Consider the following 21,329-nt stretch of genomic DNA (forward strand, 5'->3'; position numbering starts at 1 on the left):
AATCCTTAATTACCATTTCCTCTTATTTCTTTAATTTATTTGCTTACTCAATCACTATATTTATTCGTCCACAGCAAGAATCATTATAAGATCTTTTTATGTAATTCAAAATAAATCGACGGGGGTCTACGGGATCAGTAATTAACGAAAAATACGAAAGAAATTGGCAAAAAACCAGATGTAATTTTTTAAACAATTTCTGACAAATTATGCCTGTGATGAACAGTTACTGTGAAGATTATGTGCTTATGTTAACGCATACCTGACCTGCCAACTTTTAATCCTTTCAAGGATGATTTTCCCCAGCGGTAGTATATTTAAATTTAAAATGCAATTTTAGGTAGTTACATTTTGAACAAGCTTGTGCGGATTATTACATTTTTATATTATATATTGATATATATGCTTAATTTTTTTAAAAATAGTGGTGGATTAAAAATATTATAAATTAAGTTTATAAATGCAAGGAATATAAAGAAAGCATCTATATATATATTTCTCTTACACAGCACCAAAAAAAAAGCCTCATTACAGCTCCCCGAATGGCAACGTTAGAAAATCGACCAATGAATGCTGCTAAAAATGTCGCATGGCAAGTGTCACATGAGGTGGCTCAACATATAGCGCTTTTAAAAACGGAAACAATAACCAGAGTGAGCATTATCAGGTTGTTCAATTCAGATTCATGCCCCAAAAACATGATAATATTTAATTTAAACTGGCTCAACATATAGCGCTTTTAAGAACGGAAACAATAACCAGAGTGAGCATTATCAGGTTGTTCAATTCAGAATCATGCCCTAACAACAAGATAATATTTAATTTAAACTCAATTAGGAATTACAAACGCTTACTTATCATAAGCAAAAATAAATTTATGGACTTTTCTTTCTAATTTTAGGACAGTTTAGATTCTGATTACCCGGATCAACCAGACGATGACGACATACCAATTGAGATACGCCACTTAGAGGGTTACGATATGTGTAAAAAGTGTGGTACGCCTACAAGTACCAATTACGAGAAATTAGGTAGCTGTGAAGCCCATATGTGTACCTCTTGCCTTCCGGTTAGCGAGCCCGATTCCGGGAAAAAATCTCGATCTCTTATTGATTTCCTCAATATGATTCCTGGCTTCCTGAGGGTGAAAAAGTGCGAGAAAGAACCTCTGTCAGATCTCCACAAGCGAATATCCACTGCAAGTGATCCTAGGGAATACGTCATTAAAGCGAGAGGTGGTGACGTCAACGGTATTGTGCGTTCCAAATCAACTGTGTCTATGATGTCACGCTTAGAAGAACTGATGTCCTTAAGTCCTACATATGGGAAAGAAGAACTCGAGACTGAATCTAACCCAAACATCACCGCTGGACCTCGGGTCAAAGCCAAACCCTCAATGCTGCAAACCTTTGCAGCCAGCGTATTGGTGGATGGTATTAAGAACGCCAGTGATATTCCAGTGGTACCTTGTGAAACCAAGAGTTCTCGGCGGTACAACAGTCCGGCAGATGCCTTGCGTAAGTTGCGCCAGGATGTGTCTCTGGAGGAGGATAAAGTTTTATCTTCTAAATGTAACATTAAAGAAATCAACACAGCATTAACGGAGGAGAAATTACAAAATAGTGATTTTGTTGTGACTTCTGGTAGGAAGTCTTCGGTTAAAATTTCGAACGGCCCTTGTAAAGTGAAAAAAATAAAAGAGCCCCGGAATAATGATCTAGTTAAGCCACCTACGACGGAGCAAAGTGAATCTACAGAGTTAAAGGTAACATGTCGGTTTCATGTTGTTTATGTTCATAAACTACTATTATGCATGTAAATTATGCTGCTAATTGCTAATCGGCATCCTGATTATTAATGCTTGCTTCAAATTAAACCTTTTATTAAGCAGAATTAATTTGCTATTTTCAATTCCTCGACTTTAATAAAAGGATTTATTTGAAAAGGGCAAATCAAAATACTTTTAAAAGTGTTCGATAATTTTATTTACTAACTAAATTTACTTTATAAAAGCGATCTATTTAAAATGGTAAAACCAAATGTACTCTTAAACGGATTTTTACATTTTTATAAATTTCTGCCATATTTCTTCCTATTTTCTATTTCTATCATATTTTTTAAAAAGAATAACATATACCTGCTGGCAAATTCGGAAAATATTAGAAAACTGAAGGATTTATTGAGAAATGGTGATAAGTCTAAAAATTATAAACTATTAAATCGAAATTTTATGAATAAAATAAATAAATGTAATGAATTTTTTCCTTTTTAAGTAGCATTTAAGTTTTAAAATGTGATAAAGTTCTAAACGTTAATTATGTATATTTTTCTCATATATATTATGTCTACGGTAAAAAATTTCCCCGCCACAAAGCCTGAGGCCGTCTGCTGCTATATATATATATATATCAGAAATGCGACATATCGTTGTCTTGCAACGAACTTCCCTCTGATATGGCATGATAATAATTGTTTTATTTTATTATTATTATTCAATGTTAATTGAGTAAGTCTATTTTCGGATCAGTTTTTTTTAAATTACCTTATTGCTCATTAAATGTAAATTATTCTAATTTTGCAGACTGAAAATGACTCTCTGGAGAGCCACTTATCTTCGTATTACTCAATGCCAGAACTCTATAAACTGATTGATGACATTCCTGAAGAAACAATGTTTAACTCTGACAAACAGAGGCATATAAGCTTCTACGAACAAGCCCAGAACATTCTTGCCGATACCTCCTCTGGTCCAAACGATCTTGCTTCCAGAGTTGGCAACTCTACGTTTGGTTATCAGACGCAAGAGAGAACAGTAGTCAATATACCCCAACGAGGGCTTGTGAAGCGAAGCCTCAGTGTTGATACTGGAGACAATTCCTCCTCCTCACATCAAGTACCAAGACGATTCTCTGCTTCGGCAGCTCAAGGAGTACTGGCCTCAGCACTTCGGACGTACACTATGCCCCGCAGCTGCAGCAGAGGGAGTTCTGTTAAAAGTGACACCAGTGTAGATAGTGAGGAATCTATTGTGTCAGTCATACCTCGAAAAGGTAATAGTATCACAAGTGATACTAGTGTGGACAGCGAGGAAAGTGTTATATCTGTGATCCAGCGAAGCACTAGTGAATTTGAGACACTTGGTTCCCAGAATGAAGTACGACACAACATATCAAGATTCGGAAGCCGTTCAGCTCAAGCATCTCCAGTGACAGTACTCAGTAGCCAAACATCTTCCGCCGAATCGTCCCCACCTCAATCAGGAAAGAACGATGGTCGGTTTCCCGGGTCTTCTGGAGTAATTGATCAATTAATGCAACAGCAGCAACTTAATTATCCTAATGAAGGAAACCACGTGATTCGGCAGGATGGTATGGATCACTCTATCAGGACGAGGAGGAGTCTTATTAGACCCATATCGGATCCCAAAATTGAGGACAAACTACATTCGCGGCATTCAGAAGATTCAAACGGAGTTCACTTGATAAAAAAGATTAGTTCTGACTCTTCAAAATCAAGTCAGGGTAGTTTGGAATCGGATGATGGCTTAAAGATGATTAGCGATAAAGATCTTCCAACCAATAAATCGATTACAGAGTCCAAAATGAAACCCCCTTCAGAAGTAGATGCTACCAACGAAAGCGATAAAAAAGATGAAGATGAGGGGGAATTATCTCGCACGCCATCACCTATCGGTCCAATTTGTTACATAACTGATCCCTTAATTACTGGAATCGAACCATCTGACAAACCATCTGAAGCAACGGATTTGTCAAATGAAAGTGAATCTAGGATCAGAAGCATACGTTTCAACTCGGAAGTAACCGATCTCGAGAAAACCAAGCCAAGAGTACAAAAATCACCCAATGAACCAATAGAATCTGTTCTTAAAAACTCTAAAAAGAGTAAACTGAGTGAAAGTGAACCTTCAGAAGACAGTGAAATCATAGCACTAGATAATAATAACTCAAAACAAAATCCATCTGAAATAGCGAACAATTCACCTACCTGTAGCACATCAGACCTTAGCTGCCGCGATCTAAAACAAAACATAGCAGATCATGCTCACTTGTCCAAATCTCGAGATAGCGAGGTGAGACGATCTTTGTTCAAACTCAAAGAGCGTTTGGAAAGTTTAACTTCAAGCCAGGGTTCCATACAAAGTTTCGATCTCTTTAAGAACGTAAGTCATACTTTTGGTTCCCTGAGGAACATCAAAGAGAAATTAGAATCCGAAGGATCTGGCGAAGCTTCTAAAGTATCGCCAACATCAAAAAGTCTAAACGATAGCAGGCAATCCTCTCTTGACGAATCAAGTCAGGTAACGCTGTCTGATGAATCAGTCATATCGATGGAAGGAACTTCATCTGTGTCTGATGAAACGAATGATTACAGGAGAACTGATGACGAGGAAGATAATCCGGACAGCAGTCAGGTGTTGACAGTGAAGAAAGTGAATGAATCTGTCGGAAATGCCTTGAGTGAAAAACCAGTTAACCAACTTGAGGTTGCCAAATGTGACGAGAAGTGTGTTTGTCCCATTCCCAGACCCCCCAAAACACCCTCTTTTAGTGACACTGAGTTGCATGCTGCAAAGAAAGGAGTACGATGCGGTCTTAGGAAACGTTTAAAAAGGTAAGTTTTTTAAAAACTTTATTGGCAGAGTGCAAAGAAAGACCTCATATAATATTAACACGTTGAATGCCACCGGTGTCCGGCGAAATTAAGATTGTTAGAAACACATAATTCGAGTAAATTTTTAATATTTTTATATCATTATCGTCACTAAAATGGTTTGAAGAAATTAATGTAATATCGAACACACAAAAACAGTTTTATTTATATACACAGAGATGATAACTTGCTCCGGCAAGTGAATAAATATTTTCAAGTGGTAGTTTATTAATTGTGATTCTTGGCTTATTAAATTCAATTTAGTAGATTTTTAACCACCTTTATTTCTAAACAATGGCTTATATAGTTTACCACTTTTTTCAGAAAGGTCATGTTAAACCTTTTAAAAAAACTAGCAAAATCTGTCAAATTAGCAAATTTAGTTTGTAGTTTTTTACCGTTTAACCAGACGGGTAAGCCATGTAAAATTAGCGTGGCATTCAACGTGTTAAAAATGCCTGAAAAATAATTTTAGTAAGGTTTATTTCCTATATTCCGTACGGTATCCTGACACAATAAATATTTTTGACGAGTTAAGTTTTCTGATAATAAAATGCCAAACTGAAAGTCGAAAAAGCTGCCTTCTTGCTTCAGAAGTTTTTAAGGGAACACTAGACGTTCAGAGTGAGAAAAATCCTTCAAAAAACCATTATTTGGTTTTTGAGGTATTAAAAAAATTTATACTTTACCAAGTAATGGGCAACAAACCGTGTTTAAATCAGAGCCGAACCAACCATATAAGAGTTTTTCTTACCGAATTATAAGATAATGAATTCGTAAAGACCCGTAAATAAAAATGCAGTTCTCGTGGACAAAGTTGCTTTTTCTGGTAATGGAATTTTCATTGTTTTCACAACTTCAAAAATTTCCTGAAACACAAGTTTCTGTTTTATTGCTATTAAAAAATTTTCAGATACTCTTCGATGTGTCTTGTATAATTCTAAATGCATTTGATTAACTCACTATCTTAATTTAATTTTTTAATAATTGATTACCATAACCATTTAAATTTATGTAAATGCCTATAAGCAGCGTGTTTAGGTAAGAATTTAATTTTAAAAAGATTAAAATTCGTTTGTAAGGAACTTTTTAATCTATACAATTAAAATCCATACTTTTAGCTATAACTAATTTTTTTTCCTGAAACTTTGTGCACAGACTTTTATTAATGTTACCAATATTCTGTTAAAACTTAAAAATGATCGAATGAAAATTGTACTTTTTATTTTGAATGTTCTGTGTCCCCTTAAAGGATTTTTTACTTTATCAATTCGACAGTGAACTTTTATTATCTATCGGAGATTCTCTTTATTATTCTCTATTGGTAAATCTTTTTATGTGATGAGGTTATAACAACACAGTTGTTACAGACGAATCAACCAATGTTGACCAAAAATACTAATGACATTGAATTATGATTACTTTATGACATACTATTGTGGCGTACCTACCACTACGATTATTAAACAATAATTTATTAGTATATAAAACATGCAACCTTGATTCATTCTTGAGGAACGCCTTAATAAATAAAGGTTGGTCTAATAGCCTGACCACTAAGAAATTACAGTAAAAATTCACTTACTACGAGCCTTAATTCAACAAGAACTCGGATTTAAGAAACAAATCGAAAATACTTGGTTGGTACAATGACAATGTTAAGTATGATGGAACAGAGCTCGCCTTTAACTAGCAAACCCTGGTTTTAGCGAGCAAATATTTTTGAGAATTATAAAATCTCGACGTACTTCCACCTCTTCAGGTTAGCTAATCCTTACGCGTAAAACATTTTGTTTAACATTCTGAAGAAAATTGAAAGTTAGTATGAGTTATATGTTCAGCAACCGTGAGAAAATTTTTCGAAAGCAGAGAAGGTTCTGTTTTTCAGGCCATGGGTCTTATCCGAAGAGCAATAAGACAACTCACAGCCAAATATTTTTTCGATTTGTACGAAAATAACATAGAAATAAAGTAAATGTTTTATTTATAATTTAGTAAGTACGTAAGACTATTTGCAATTTTTTTTTACGAGCATCCAATTATAACGAAGAAATACTGCAGTTAATTCCTGATCGCTGTAAAAGAGTTCTACTGCAAATAAAAAAAAATGAAGTAAGTTCGAGTACATATAAAAAAGAAAAGTTCGAATACATGTAAAAGAAATAATAGAATATGAAAGTGAAAAACACTTCTTAAGTTTCGGGGACAAAAATTAATCATTAATAACGTTAAGTAAACATTTAATAAATAATTAAGTAACGTTAGTAAGTGTAAAGTTACATTTGTAACTGTTAAGTACACAGTTCTCTACCTTGTTCAAATACGATTAACAAGGAAAATAAACTTCCTATAGTGTTTGATGGTATTGATCAAAGAAGAAAACAATCAAACTTAAAGCTATATTTATCAAATGTTTATTATTTTTTCCTAATAACAAGTTTTATGATTATGTCTTAATCTTTCTTGTTTAGGTTGATAAGGTAATCTTGGCTTAAGGTTTTTAATTCAATAAAATTGCTGTAATAACAAGATGTTTTGAATCTATTACCCATCTAATTAATTTTTAGGCTGTTAACATTTAAAGAGTTATAATTGATAATTTTTTTACTGTAAAAGTCCTGTTTGTAATTTCAATATTCAATGTTATGGACATCCACTGTGACTTTGTATCTAACTTTATTTTATCGTAATCTTTATTCTATCATTATATTCCATTGTATTTTCACTATTCACTGTTATTGGCATTCACTGTCACTTTGAATTTAACTTTATTTTTTCATAATCTTCATTCTATCATTATATTCCATTGTATTTTCAAAGTTATGGACATTCACTGTAACTTTGTATCTAACTTTATTTTCTAATAATCTTTATTCTATCATTATATCCCATATTGTCTTATTTCTATCTTATTTAGGTCCTGTGTAACAATCGATGAAGTGGAATGCCGCGAATTCGTATCATCTGAAGACACCTCTCCCTCTTCTTCGGTTTCTTTGGAATGGAATGATTTCGACAAAGTTGATGCTTATTCCTCGGGAGCTGCAGCCTGTTGCAGTGGGGGTCACAACTGCAGGGGAGGAGAACCCTCTGTTTCCGTCACTTGCGATGACGTCAACGTTGCGGAACCAGAAACCAAATTCAACATCGTCATGGAGAAAGAAATGTGCGTCTTTTTCGAAACACCTCCGTCTTCCTCAATGGGAAAATCAGCTTCGTCTTCCTCAAACGCGACAGATTTTTCAACGACCTCTGACAGAATTCGAGGTGTGATGCAAAGGGAGAGATCCGACGATAGATCTTCAAAAGAGAGTGATAGTGATAATCTTAGCAAGCTCTCTGATATCGAGGCCAGGTCTGATTCAGCCTTCTCCGAGGACTTCGCAAGGAGGACTGACCTAGCCTCTTCATCTTCATCTGCGTCCCTGGACGTACTTGATTCGTTGAAGTCCAAACTGAGCAATGACTGTGAGTGCGATGCTGTTTCGTCCACCAAACAGACGACGAGTTGGGTGCTGGACAACATAGACGAAATGCCCGATGATGACCAGTGCCATGGTGAAGTGAGCGTCCAGAACAAATCCTTGACGCCATCGTCATCCTCTTCTTGGAAGAGTGAAATGTCCGATGAACAAAGAAAAAAGAGCTTTTTAAACTGTGCGGCAGATTGCCGGGACATGTACAGAATTAGTTTCGATGAAAAAGGAAGGAAGGAAAGGCGTTTTAGTGTGCCTGACGCTGAACTTGAACGCCCGCATTTAGGTTTGATCATGCCAGACATAGCACCCAGTCCCTTCGAGTTGTTTCCAAATTTCAGAAGAAATGCTGAAGAAGCTGAGCAGCCTACAGACTTAATTGCAGCCATAGGAGAAGCCATATCAGACGTTAGATCTGCCTTTTGGGAAGTGTACCCAAGGCAAGAACCCAAAATTGAGGACTGCAGTTCCGACGAATCTGTCAGAATATCAACTTTTGAAAAGATTCTTACTGCAGTTGATCCTCCTAAGTGTCGGCAAAAGAATAAATCAAATAATTGCAGATCAACGGAACAGAAGTTGCAGAACAATAAATCTAACGACCGACCAGAAGAAAACACTAAGCAAGAAAATGGATCAGGTAAAAGGTATGGAATGAGTTACTTATATCCAATTAAAGTATTTATCACTCTGCTTATAGCTTACATAGCGTATAGATATTTCAAACAAGACGGTATCGAGAAATGAATTGAAGAAAAATACGTAAAAAATTTACTTCTTTAGGCCGCGCCTCTCTCTCAACTTAACTATTTTCATGTGTGCAGTTTACATTTTTTTTTCCATTCAGCTCTTTATACTTAAATTAAAATATTAATTAAAGAATTCAATTTATTTCAATTGGGATAGAGTATGTAGGAAATGCTATCTGGAATTGAAAAGTAAACCACGTTCTTATGCAACAGTAAACTGGAAAAGTCAACATGTTAATTAAAAAGTTCAATTTATTTCAATTGAGATTCAATATGTAGAAAATGCTATCTAGTATTGAAAACTAATTCACTTGCGTATGTTAAACTGGAACAACCAACCTATTAGTTAACCCTTTAGTGGGCCATTTACTTCTAGTAAAAATAAATTAAATAATTTTTGGAATTGAAATTCATATAAGAATGGTAATTGATTTAAGAAAAGAAAAACTCATTTAGCTTATAAAAAAAATTTTTAAATTTTAGTGTCATTTTTTTTTTTGGTGGTAAGTATATTTACCACGACCTATTAGGAACTTATTGACTTTTATTTTTCTTTATTTATAAAATAAATTTTATAAATGCTACTAACTTCAGTAGGAATTATGCATTTTATAACTTTTATACGTTTTTTTACACTTAAAAATGGTTGCCAATTTTATTCAAACGCACTTAAAGAAAGCTGAAGTAGTTAACAAATGGAAACCTAAATTAAAAGTGGTAGATAAGTTAATATGGACTTTAAAAATTGGTGGTAAGTATACTTACCACGGCCTTAGAAAGGGTTAAACAAAATTGTTCATTTCAGTGGAGTTGAAGACTGTACAAAATGTACTCTAGTTTCGAAAACTAAACCACTTGTGTTCATATGCATACTTAAACTAAATCTATTCTAGTATCTCTATAATCGAGGTTCATACTTTAAATTTTATTAGTAAGAAAAATTTTAATCCTTAACACATACCATAGCAAAGAATCGTACTGATCTTATTGTATTGATTAAACCATACAGTGAAATAAAGTTCGCTTAAGTCGACAGACTACAGTAACATAAAATTCAAAACAATATTTTTCAAATTATAGTAAGTGTAATAGCGATTATCTTTCGTTACATAATTTTCTTTCATTATCCAGCATATTTTGTTCGTCTGACAAAAATAATTTTGGCCATTGATTATTCATCTTAAATCTGCTTTATTGTCCAATTCTATCACAGAAGCAAAAGTTATTAATAATAAGGTGCATAGTTAACAAGTGCATAGTTAATTTTATTCTTGATAAGAATGATTTGCTTCGACTAGTGGCTAAGAATTACTTTAAAATAATGAGCAAAACATTTAATGTGGTAGAAATCATTACGAAACGTAATAAATAGACTGTAAAAAAGTACATAATTTGCGAGAGTTACAATTTAATAATATTATAGCTACCACTGCTGAAAATTGGTTGCTATGTATTGAAAGCAAAATATTTTTAGAAATTTAGAACGAGCTGTATAGTTACGAAAAAATTATATAAATTAAATTTTAAAAATATAACTGGTACAGATTTTAAATACCTTAATTTAATAATTTTAGATCATGAGTGAAAAATGTAGGAGTATAAAATTTAAACACCTTTTGTACAATTTGTGTTTAAATATTATAACGTTTTTTTTTTTTCCTTCTTTAAAAAAAAAAAAAAAACATTTTTCTTTCATTATTTCCCATACAATTTCGATACAGCAAGCATAACAACCAACTCCAACCAGTATAACAACTGAAGCTGCGATGGCTCAGTGGTTTAAGCATTGAATTGTTATTGTTAAAAACTGGAGTTCGATACCGTGTGGCGGCTTGATATCCACCCAGTTAGATTGATGGGAACTTGCTCTTCCGGAAAGTGTGCTATGTTGAAAACATTGCTACCATCGTGGCGTTGGTCATGCCCACAACAGGCTGTTTCGAAAATGCTTTACTTTAAATAAGATATACAAATAGACTGCAAAGGAGCTGCAACAACTTTAGGTGATTATAGATGCGTAGCTGCCAACTTGTGCGGCTGTTGAGAAAAAAATTTCCTAGTGGGTAGCGACATTATAGCGTTTCAACGTTTTAAATTGCTTAAACATTTGAGAACGAAAAAAAAAATAATGTACTGTGTGAAATATCTGAGCTCCTAAAGCCGCTTGCTGCTCTTTTCTCATTCATCTTTAACCCTTTAATGGGCCCTTTATTTCTAGTAAGGGTAAATTAAAGTATTTATGGAATTGAAATTGTTTTAAGAACAGTCATTGATATAAAAAAAACTCATTTAGTTTGTAAAAATGCCATTTTTTTGGTAGTAAATATATTTAACATGACCTATTAGGAACTTACTGGCTTTTATTTTTCTTTATTTATAAAATAAATTCCTTAAATGCTACAAACTTCAAAAGGAATTATGTATTTTATAACTTTTATACGTTTTTTAAAAGTGACAAATGGTTACCAATTTTATTCAAACTCACTTCAAGAAAGCTGAAGTTATTGAAAAATGGAAACCTAAATTAAAAGTGGTAAAACGTGGTGGTAAGNTGTAAAAAGTGGTAGAAATTCAAGTCACTTTTTTTTTTATTTGTTATCTTTTTAATTATTCAATCGTAACTACCAATATGACTTACATTTCAAATTATGCGTGTTTAAAACAGAAACATAGTTAACAAATACTTTCAATAGTAAACTGGAAAAAAAATGTACTTTCTTAAAGATTTCCTAATTTTAATTCGTTTTCATAAAATCTAGAATTTTATTAGTGAGCGCTTCTAACATTTTTAGTCTCCTGTAGCAAACCTGCAACTCGATCCACAAGAATGTGTTTTAATTTTGAGAATTCAATCGAATTTAAAAAAAAAATTTGTCGAGACAAACAGTATCCCGTGAAATTGGATTATCCAATTTGCAAACTAGCTCAATTAATAGTAAACTTAAGTGTTTTTTAAGTGTTCAATGCCTTTAATTCTGCCGTCGATAAAACTATTAAAGGATAATTTTGGAAAATCATTGTAATTGGCAATAAACCAGAACACCTGACCTGAATATGAAATAATGATGTCATTGTGTAACGTGATTCGTATGATTTTATGAACTGAAAATATATTTTTGATTACCAATTAACGTATTGTGCATTCAGTTATACCATTGAACACACTCATAGGAAGATTTTACTTGTATGCATGAATTCAGTTTTGCCTGTTTCGTTTGAAATAATGACCTGTCTTATATATTCCACATTCAAATTACTTTCAAGAAGAAATGTTGCAGAGGAATCCACTGTTTAGGAATTACTATTTTATCAAATTTCAAAAGTTATTCCAGTAGTATAAAAAATGATATTACAAGAGTTCTTACTTCGTTATCTAGAATTTTAGTTTAAATTTTGGATTCTTTTTTCCCATAGTATTTTAGCCTTTATCATTTTTTAAAAATATTTTTTAGAGCGAAATATCTTTGAAAAAAGAATAAAATTAAAAGTTTCATATTATTGGATTTGGAGATTGTATCATAATCCTTATCCTTCATATCAATCATATGTTACATATGATTTTTTCCCCTCAAAAAAAATCATATGCTACATATGATTTTTTTTCCCCTCAAAAATTCAAAGCGATAAAACTGTGCAGTTAAAAGTTTTGGATATGTAATAATTTAATACTTTGTGATCTCCTGTTTCTAGTTTTGTGAAGTTTATTTTTATTTTACCCAAAGAAAATGGATTAAGATGCTTAACACTAGATTGTCCAAGGAAGTCGTTTTGACTGCTTTTCAATTTCAATTTAAATAACAATGTATATAATGACACAATTTCCTAGAATTTTGTGACTTTTTGTACAACATATAATTTTTTTTTGTTTTATTAGTATTTACTAATAACTTGTTATATAACTGTAAATAATATAAAAAAAATATTAAAATTAATTTTAAACAAATTTCTTTAAACATTAGTTATTCTTTAACAATCCAGTCATTTCGAATGTTTTGGGCTAAGTTTCAGTCTTTCTAGTGTTGAAAATCATTTTTAATGTGAACTGTGTAAAATAAATACATTTTTTAAAATCTGAAATCATGTTGACACTTAATATTATCATATCACTGAAAATGCTGATTGCAGAATTGCATTTTTTGTAAGAAGAAATTCTATTTCATCTCGTATCGTGAATCTCATCCTACTTCTGTTTAATAATCCCGTAATTCATATGCTTGAAAGATAGGTCATTATATACATTTTTAATAATTTTTATTTCCTTTTCACAAATAAATCTTTTTGGGAAAAGAAAATAAATAAAAAAACATATTAACCACTCTTACCTTCTTTCCATACCCCTTTAACGATTGAATCTAATCCTGGAGAAAACGACCTCCCTGATTGGAGCAACTAACATTAAATATTGGAGATTAGTGTAATCAAAGTTTTTCATATTTAATATATATTTTAATTAATTTGACATTTTATAATGAAATGTATACTGTACACATAAAATTATTTAAATCCATCTAACTGAAATGCAAGCGATACTTTAATTTGAATATTTCAACGATTACAGATTGTCTATTTTAATTTAAATATCGAAATGAGATACATATTTAGTTCAATTTAATGACAATACAGTATATTGAGAACTTTATTATTCAACTAAACTTCAAACACCCTTCTGAAATAAATATAGACTTATTTTCAACGTTAATGAAAATAAAAAAGTCGAATAAAAATTAGATAATAATAAAATTTAAATAAAAATTATAAATTTTTTTCAGGTGTATCAGTAAATATAGTAGCTGCCTTAAATATAAAAAAAATCTTGTTAAAACTGTAATTTAAAAAAAATGTTTCTTACATTTATTACTGTAACCTAATATTGTTGTTTGTATTTAGATGTTCTGGTCAAAAATCTTGCAATGGAAGTGCCTGTGACTTGGAGAACAAAGAATCAAATAATCCTAAATCCAACTTAAACTGTTTGGGGCAAGCTTACGTTGAATTGCCACCTGAAACCGTCACGAACTCGGATGACAAGGAGAACAAAACGGGTGAAGACCAGGACACAAAATGTTCCATTCCAAATTCTAACTCATCAGAAAAGAAAATACCAGAGAAACTTAAGATACTCAACCGCTCATCGCAAAGTGTGTGCCTGGATCGTCTTCGTCAGAGTTCGGTGGAGGAAGACATTCAATCCACGCAATCGGCTCCATGCTCACCAAGGATGAAGCCAAGGCAAAAATCCGTGGAAGAGGTCCTATCCAGCAGCAAAAACGAACTTTCCAGAAACTCTTCTCTGTCTCAGTCCACTTCGCAGGAAAGTCTGCCAGAGAACGAGACGGGAGGTCTGATGGCATATCATAGGTACTACCATGTCTTCCGAGAAGGCGAATTGGATAATTTGATTGAAACTCATGTCGACAATTTGCATATTATTTCTTCTTATTACGATCATGCGAATTGGTGCGTCGTTGCGGAAAAAGTTCAGGTTTGGACTATTTAAAAACGTTTACCAATGCACAACTTTCATTTATCGTAAAATTAAGAATGAGCTTATACACATACGAGAATTAAGGCAACTGTTTTCTGAACATAACAGGGTTAATGATGAACGATTACTTCATACATGAACAAAATAACTGCAACGTGCATAACTCCTTGAACAAACTTGACATAATTTCTCGCATAGCACGGCATGCTGTCAGATTTATTTAAGCGCAAATCATTATATGTTGCCAACTTTTGCTGTAAACTTGTAGTCAGATCGCGTAACTAACGTTTTTCTCGATTTCAAAGTCACATTTAAATCCTAAATGAGAATGCATAGCTCTGGCATAAAGCATATGTATTAATTTTATTCAGAGGAATGTTATTCTTTTATTTTAATGATATAAATCACATTCATTTATCATTTGATACGTTTAGTGATATGTTACTTTTATATTATCATAGAATATGTGCAATGATATAAAACATACTCATTTACCATTGGATGCTTAATAACACTAAAAGATATATATTCTATCATTGGAAATACTTATTGATATGGAATGTACTCATTTAACTTGTTTAATGTATGAAACATGTTAATTTACTATTGAATACATTCAATGATATAAAACATATTCATTTACCATTAGATGCTTAATAACACTAAAAGATATATATTCTATCATTGGAAATACTTAACGATATGGAATGTACTCACTTAACATCGAACTTGTTTAATGTTATGAAACATGTTAATTTACCATTGAATATGTTTACTGATATGAAACATATTCATTCACTATTGGTTACTTAATAAACAAAGATGTTTATTTTATCATTGGATGTTTATTCTATCATATTAATTTACCACTGAATATGTTTAATGGTATTCTGATATAATTATGTTTAGTGTGAACATGAAAGAGTCAGTGGCACATAACAGTTGATTATTTGAATCGACAATTATTGTAGAGGAAGTTCATTACATATTAATTGTTTATTATTTCATTTTCAATCATTTCACTTTGAACTGAATAATTTTCGCTTGTTTCGATTTGGATACAGTGGTTTAACCAGAGACTCAGTTAAAAATGGAATAAATCGAGATATGATAAATTCAATGTTTGAGTGTGTAAATCAGGATATGGAATAAATTAGAAATAAATGTTATGTTTTCTAAACAAAATGGAATAAATCAGGATGCTTGAAGTTCAGTATTTTAATTTGTAAATCAGGATATGGAATAAATTAGCAATGCGTGATATAGCTCCTAAGTGAAATGAAATAAATCGGTATATTCGAAATTCGCTGTTTAACTATGTTAATCAGGATATAGAATAAATTGGAAATGAATGGTATATTTTCTAAGTAAAATGGGATAAATCAGGATGTTTGAAATTTAATATTTAAATTGGTAAATCAGGATACCTGAAATTTAAATTGGTAAATCAGAATTCGGAATAAGTCTGGATACCTGAAATTTAATACTATTTAAATTGGTAAATCAGGATACGGAATAAGTCTGGATACCTGAAATTTAATATTTAAATTGGTAAATTAGGATACTTGAAATTTAATATTGAAATTGGTATATCAGGATACTCAATAAATCAGCGAATAAATCAGCAATGTATGATGTAGCTCCTGAACAAAATGGAATATTTGAAATTCAATTTTTTTTTATAAAAAGTTATATATTAAGGTTGTGCTATGCGAGAAATTATAATCTCGAGAAAAATCAATTTTTTCTCGCGCTTACAAAACTTGCTCTGCTTCAGAATTTGTTTTGAATCGGTTACCGCTCAAGTAGAATCGTACAAAAGTTGCCAGTTTCGTCATAAATACAAATAGGAAATTAATACATCTATTTTACAACAACAATATACCGAAGTTTTAATTATTTTCGAATAATATTTAATGAATGATTGCTGAAAATTCATTCACCTGTGATCCCTACATTTTCAGGGTAAGTGTGGTTTAGTGCCATTAGTTACAAAAGATGTCTACTTGTAAAGTGAAGTCATATGTTGCCAATTTACTAACTTGCCAAATGTAATTACTTTAACGGCAAAAGATAAATAATTATTTTATTTAATTGGACTTGCGAGAATCTGATACAATATGACAAAATTATTTTTTTATTAAGTTATTTACAATTGAAATAATTCAGAAATACCCTATGCTTAAGTAAAAGCAACAACATATTTTAATTTTTTCTATATCAGAAAACGGTTGTTTGAACAATGGCAAAACAAAATATCTAAAATTGCTAACCAAATATGTTAATAACTATTCCCAATTTATGCCAAATATGTTGATAACTATTCCAAATTCATAAGTGCTAAAATTGCTTAAATTTTAATTTACGTCTGTTTATTTGTATGCTTTTTTAAAATTATTTTTGATTAAGATTCGAAAACTTATGGGCAATCATTACAAAACAGATTATATGCATAAAAATTTTTTGTGGTGTATAAAATATAAACGAAATATGGTCATGTTTTGTACTCTATGCAGGGCTGCAGAATCTTTGCGCTTTTTGTAAAAATTTATTCTAGTGGTAGCTATGTTTATGTTTTAATGTAATATTTACTATTTATTCAAACTTATTTTCTACAACACCACATATAAATTATTTAAAAGTTCATATGCAGCGCCCCTTTACTCCAAATCTCCGCTGGTGAAGCATAAAATGTTTGCAAAATTACCAAAAACTTTGAGAGTTTCGGTTTTGAAAGGTCTACCACTCTATAAAATATTTTGCAAAAAGCGTTGCAGTTAGCAGGCCTATCTATGGTCCAGTCTTATAAAACAGTTCTTATTAAACACATTTTTATTTCAGTTTTACTGTCTCATAACCTATCTATTTTTCAAAATGTTTAAGACACTGCGTACTGAAAAGCATATTTAGAGCGTTGTTAATTTGTTATGAAACATTTTCCAATTCCATAAGTGAATATATAATATATTTCAGGTAGTTGTAACCTTACCTTGCCTTTCAAAAAACGATGGTGCTTTTCAGAAAATTATTGTCCACCATTTAAATTAAGCGTAACTAGAAATAAAATTAAACATATCTAGAGAAAATACATAAAGCTCATATTCCTTAAAATATTTTAGAGATAATCTAGCGATTTATTGTATATAATGTAAAAAAAAAAATAAAACGTTTTGCATGTCTTTTTCCTTGACAGCAAAATATGAAACTTATTATTATAAACAAGCTTGAATATTTATGTTATCTTTTGAGTGTCTAGATGTGTTATAGATTGTTTAAAATGACGTTTATAAAGTATGTGAATAAAATAAATATATACATATGTATATATACAAGTTACAATATTTTATGATTGTTTATGAATTTATGGGTTACATCCTTAAAGCGTGGATGTAAGATATCATTAAAATGCTTGACTTGTATTCTGGGTGTTGCGTAATGACAGTCCTTATTACATATATTTAAATTCCTTTGCGAAAAAGAAGTCAAAAGTATGCTCAATATGGTTGATAGATAACACTGGGGAAATAAATTCGCTGCATTTATATGGTCAGTCTGTGTAAAGAACGATGACTATGGTCACGAGGTTTAACTATTTAAAGTTGAGTCAGAATTTGAAAGAGTTTTGATCGGTGAGAGAAAGAGAATCATCTTTGTAATGCGTTGTTTCTTGTTTCCATAGCAACAGGCGGCCTTAGACTTTGTGGCGAGGCAGTTATTCCAATAGGCAAACTACATAAGCATTTGATCTCACCTAATTCGGGTGTGGAGATTTCAAATCTGGAATCAGCTTTGTCCAGATGCTACAGATTTTTTTTTTAAATAGTACTTTTAATTTAGTTTATTTTTTGATTGAATGATTTGATTAATTAATCCCTAAAGAACTTTCTATACATATATATGCACTGGTCTGCTCCTTTGAAAAGACTATATATATATATATAGAGAGAGAGAGAGAGACAGAAAGAGAGAGATTTGTGAGTGAACTTAACTTATCGTAACATAAATTGAATTGCATTATTGCCTTATACCCGCCATTCCTTACGTGGCAGAGAAGTTTGAAAACTTAGTAGTCACTCAAGTGAATTTTGAAAATTTTCTGGTTAGGACTATATTAAATTGCATAAACGCTGTTAGTTTGTGGAAAGAAACCAATAGGGAAAGGAACAGATTTGAAATAAACATTGCGAAATTGCGCAAGATCAATTAAAACATTTGATGCAACGGAACATTTTTTTTCCTGAATGTAATTATTTGGCCGAGGAAAGAACAAAAACACTATTGAAATCTAGCAAGTAACTACTGAGGGAGGCGGGGCGAAACCAACAAGAATTGGTTGCTGTATGATGCAATGAGGATTTGAAAAGCGATTAGCTCCAAGTTTCAGCAGGCAATCAAACAGGTCTTGAATGCATTCAGGCAGTCTTCGTCTGTCTGTTCTGATTTCTTAAAATTCGATAGTTTTTTTGTTTTTTCCTAGCTTTTCTACCACAAAGTGTATAATTTTTTGACTTCAATTACTACAAGGATTCTAAAATTTTACACTAAGGATAGTGATTAAGGAACACCCTATATTTTGACCATGATTATCACTAAGATTTTCTGAAAGTGTGATAAATTTATCAATGGCATGAAGAAGTTTAGAAGCCATTAAATAAATTAAAACTTTAAAAATTTACTTTTACTTCGAAGTTACTTTGAAAGAGCTTTATTGTTTATATTTAAACGAAAATAAGGATTTATAGTCATTGTAATTAAGGAGAAGTTTAAAAAAACATCCATACCTTGATAACTGTATTAAATGTGACTTCTCATTGTTTATTGTTATTACCTGTAGTACTCTTGACAAAAACCTATCGCCTCTGTATATAAATGTATATGTTCTTTCAATCGTCTATTGTTGTGTTTCCTGTTGTTATAATATGTAATAAAAATATTTTCAAATTTTTTGAATGATTATTAATTTATGTATATTTAGAANCATCTGATGCAGCGGAAATTTTTCCCCCTCAATGTAATTATTTGACCGAGGAAAGAACAAAAACACTATTGAAATCTAGCGAATTATTACTGAGGGAGGCGGGGCTAAAACAACAAAAATTGGTAGCTGTATGATACGATGAGGATTTGAAAGGCGATTAGCTCCAAGTTTCAACAGGCAATCAAACAGGTCTTGAATGTATTCAGGCAGTCTTCGACTGTTCTTATTTCTTAAAATTCGATAGTTTTTTTGTTTTTCCCCATTTTTTCTACCACGAAGTGTATAATTTTTTGACTCCTATTATTACAAGAATTCTAAAATTTTACTCTAAGGATAGTGATTAAGGAACACCCTAGATTTTGATCATGATTATCACTAAGATTTTCTGAAAGTGTGATAAGTTTGTCAACGGTATGAAGAAGTTTAGAAGACATTAAATAAATTAAAACTTAAAAATTTAGTTTTGCTTTGAAGTTATTTTGAAAGAGCTTTATTGTTTATATTTAAATGATAATAAGGATTTATAGTCACTGTAATTAAGGAGAAGTTTAAAAGAACATCCATACCTTGATAACTGTATTAAATGTGACTTCTCATTGTTTATTGTTATTACCTGTAGTACTCTTGACAAAAACCTATCGCCTCTGTATATAAATGTATATGTTCTTTCAATCGTCTATTGTTGTGTTTCCTGTTGTTATAATATGTAATAAAAATATTTTCAAATTTTTTGAATGATTATTAATTTATGTATATTTAGAAAGCACCCTATTTTACCAAGCACGGGGATTCGTTTGGATTGGAAATGAATAAAACAGTCCTTAAGATTTCAAAATTTTATTAGCACTCAATTACAGCTCAAATTAAAGCGTAATACAGCAAAACACAGCATTCAAAATTTCTGATGGATCAGTTAGAGTTAAGTCGGGTGAGAACACTAGAACACGTGTGCACTAAAATCTTAGAATTTTCGACACCATTCTAGATGTTCTTGTATATAACAGCGTAAATATTGCTTTGAAACTAAAATTTCCAGATGTATCATTTTGTTGCCAAAATGTTCGCCAAGCTTCGTTGAATCGCCAAATTAGCCACCAAGTCTGTAAGAGTGTTACTTAGCAGCGGAACATTCCCTTAAAGGAGATACATTTGGCGTTATTTCCTCTCTAAATTACTTTATAAATACGCAATTTTTCTTCTTAGACTTATTACTTAGGATCCATTGAGATATTTGGCCACATAAACAAAGAATCCTCACAAAATGATACAAATTCGCAACATTATGAAGACTTTATGTTTTCATTGGCGCATATAATTATTTCAAATGATTATGAAACATTAATCGCCGATGTTATTTCATTGGTATTTTTATTTTTCTAAATATATCCATTGAATGCTAGATGATCATCAAGTTTCAGCATAAATATTAAATTCGAAGTGTTGATTTTATTGGATCTAGTAACCAATGTCATTACAAGAAGTCTTACACTGCAGTAAGTTAGACAAACAAAAACTAATATAACGTATATACATTTTGTTAGCAGAAAGTTCTTCAAGAAAAATCAGAGGTAAAGAAGGTTTAAGTTCCATATGTCATTGCTGTCAATCCACCCCCTTCTCTTTCCCTATTGCANGTTTTCCACCTCTTTGTCCCATACTCTTTTTTTTTTTTTTTTTTTTTTTTTTTTTTTTTAAACAGCCAGTCGAACAATTTGATTCTCAGCTTAAATTTGCGTCCAATTTCTCCTTCCTTTTTCCGGTTTTATAATTTCGAATTATTTTAGATGGAGAAGCAGATAACCCTTAGGGTTAGGTACTTCGAAAATTAATCCACATAAGCGTAAGAAAATTTGACTTAAATGCGTTTTGATGAAACAATTTAACGTTTGAGAGAGATAATAATTCGTTTAACATTTATTTTTCAATGTTTTAAGTTCCATAATTAAAATTAAAAAAAGAAATATATATAT

General features: G+C 31.5%; 1 protein-coding gene across 2 annotated transcripts in view; it reads left to right on the forward strand.

The window, feature by feature from the left end:
- The window catches only part of LOC107438276 (serine-rich adhesin for platelets), a 69,916-nt gene extending 50,590 nt beyond the window's left edge, over positions 1-19,326 (forward strand). For both annotated transcript variants that reach the window (XM_043049694.2, XM_071177221.1), the window contains exons 7-10: positions 902-1,765; positions 2,582-4,632; positions 7,589-8,794; positions 13,784-19,326. In XM_043049694.2, the coding sequence (XP_042905628.1) occupies positions 902-1,765; positions 2,582-4,632; positions 7,589-8,794; positions 13,784-14,393 (4,731 nt within the window). In that variant the 3' untranslated portion in view covers positions 14,394-19,326. The remainder of the gene's footprint in view (positions 1-901; positions 1,766-2,581; positions 4,633-7,588; positions 8,795-13,783) is intronic.
- Positions 19,327-21,329: the final 2,003 nt, after the last annotated feature.

The sequence above is a fragment of the Parasteatoda tepidariorum genome, chromosome 1, assembly GCF_043381705.1.
Source record: "Parasteatoda tepidariorum isolate YZ-2023 chromosome 1, CAS_Ptep_4.0, whole genome shotgun sequence".
NCBI lineage: Eukaryota > Metazoa > Arthropoda > Arachnida > Araneae > Theridiidae > Parasteatoda > Parasteatoda tepidariorum.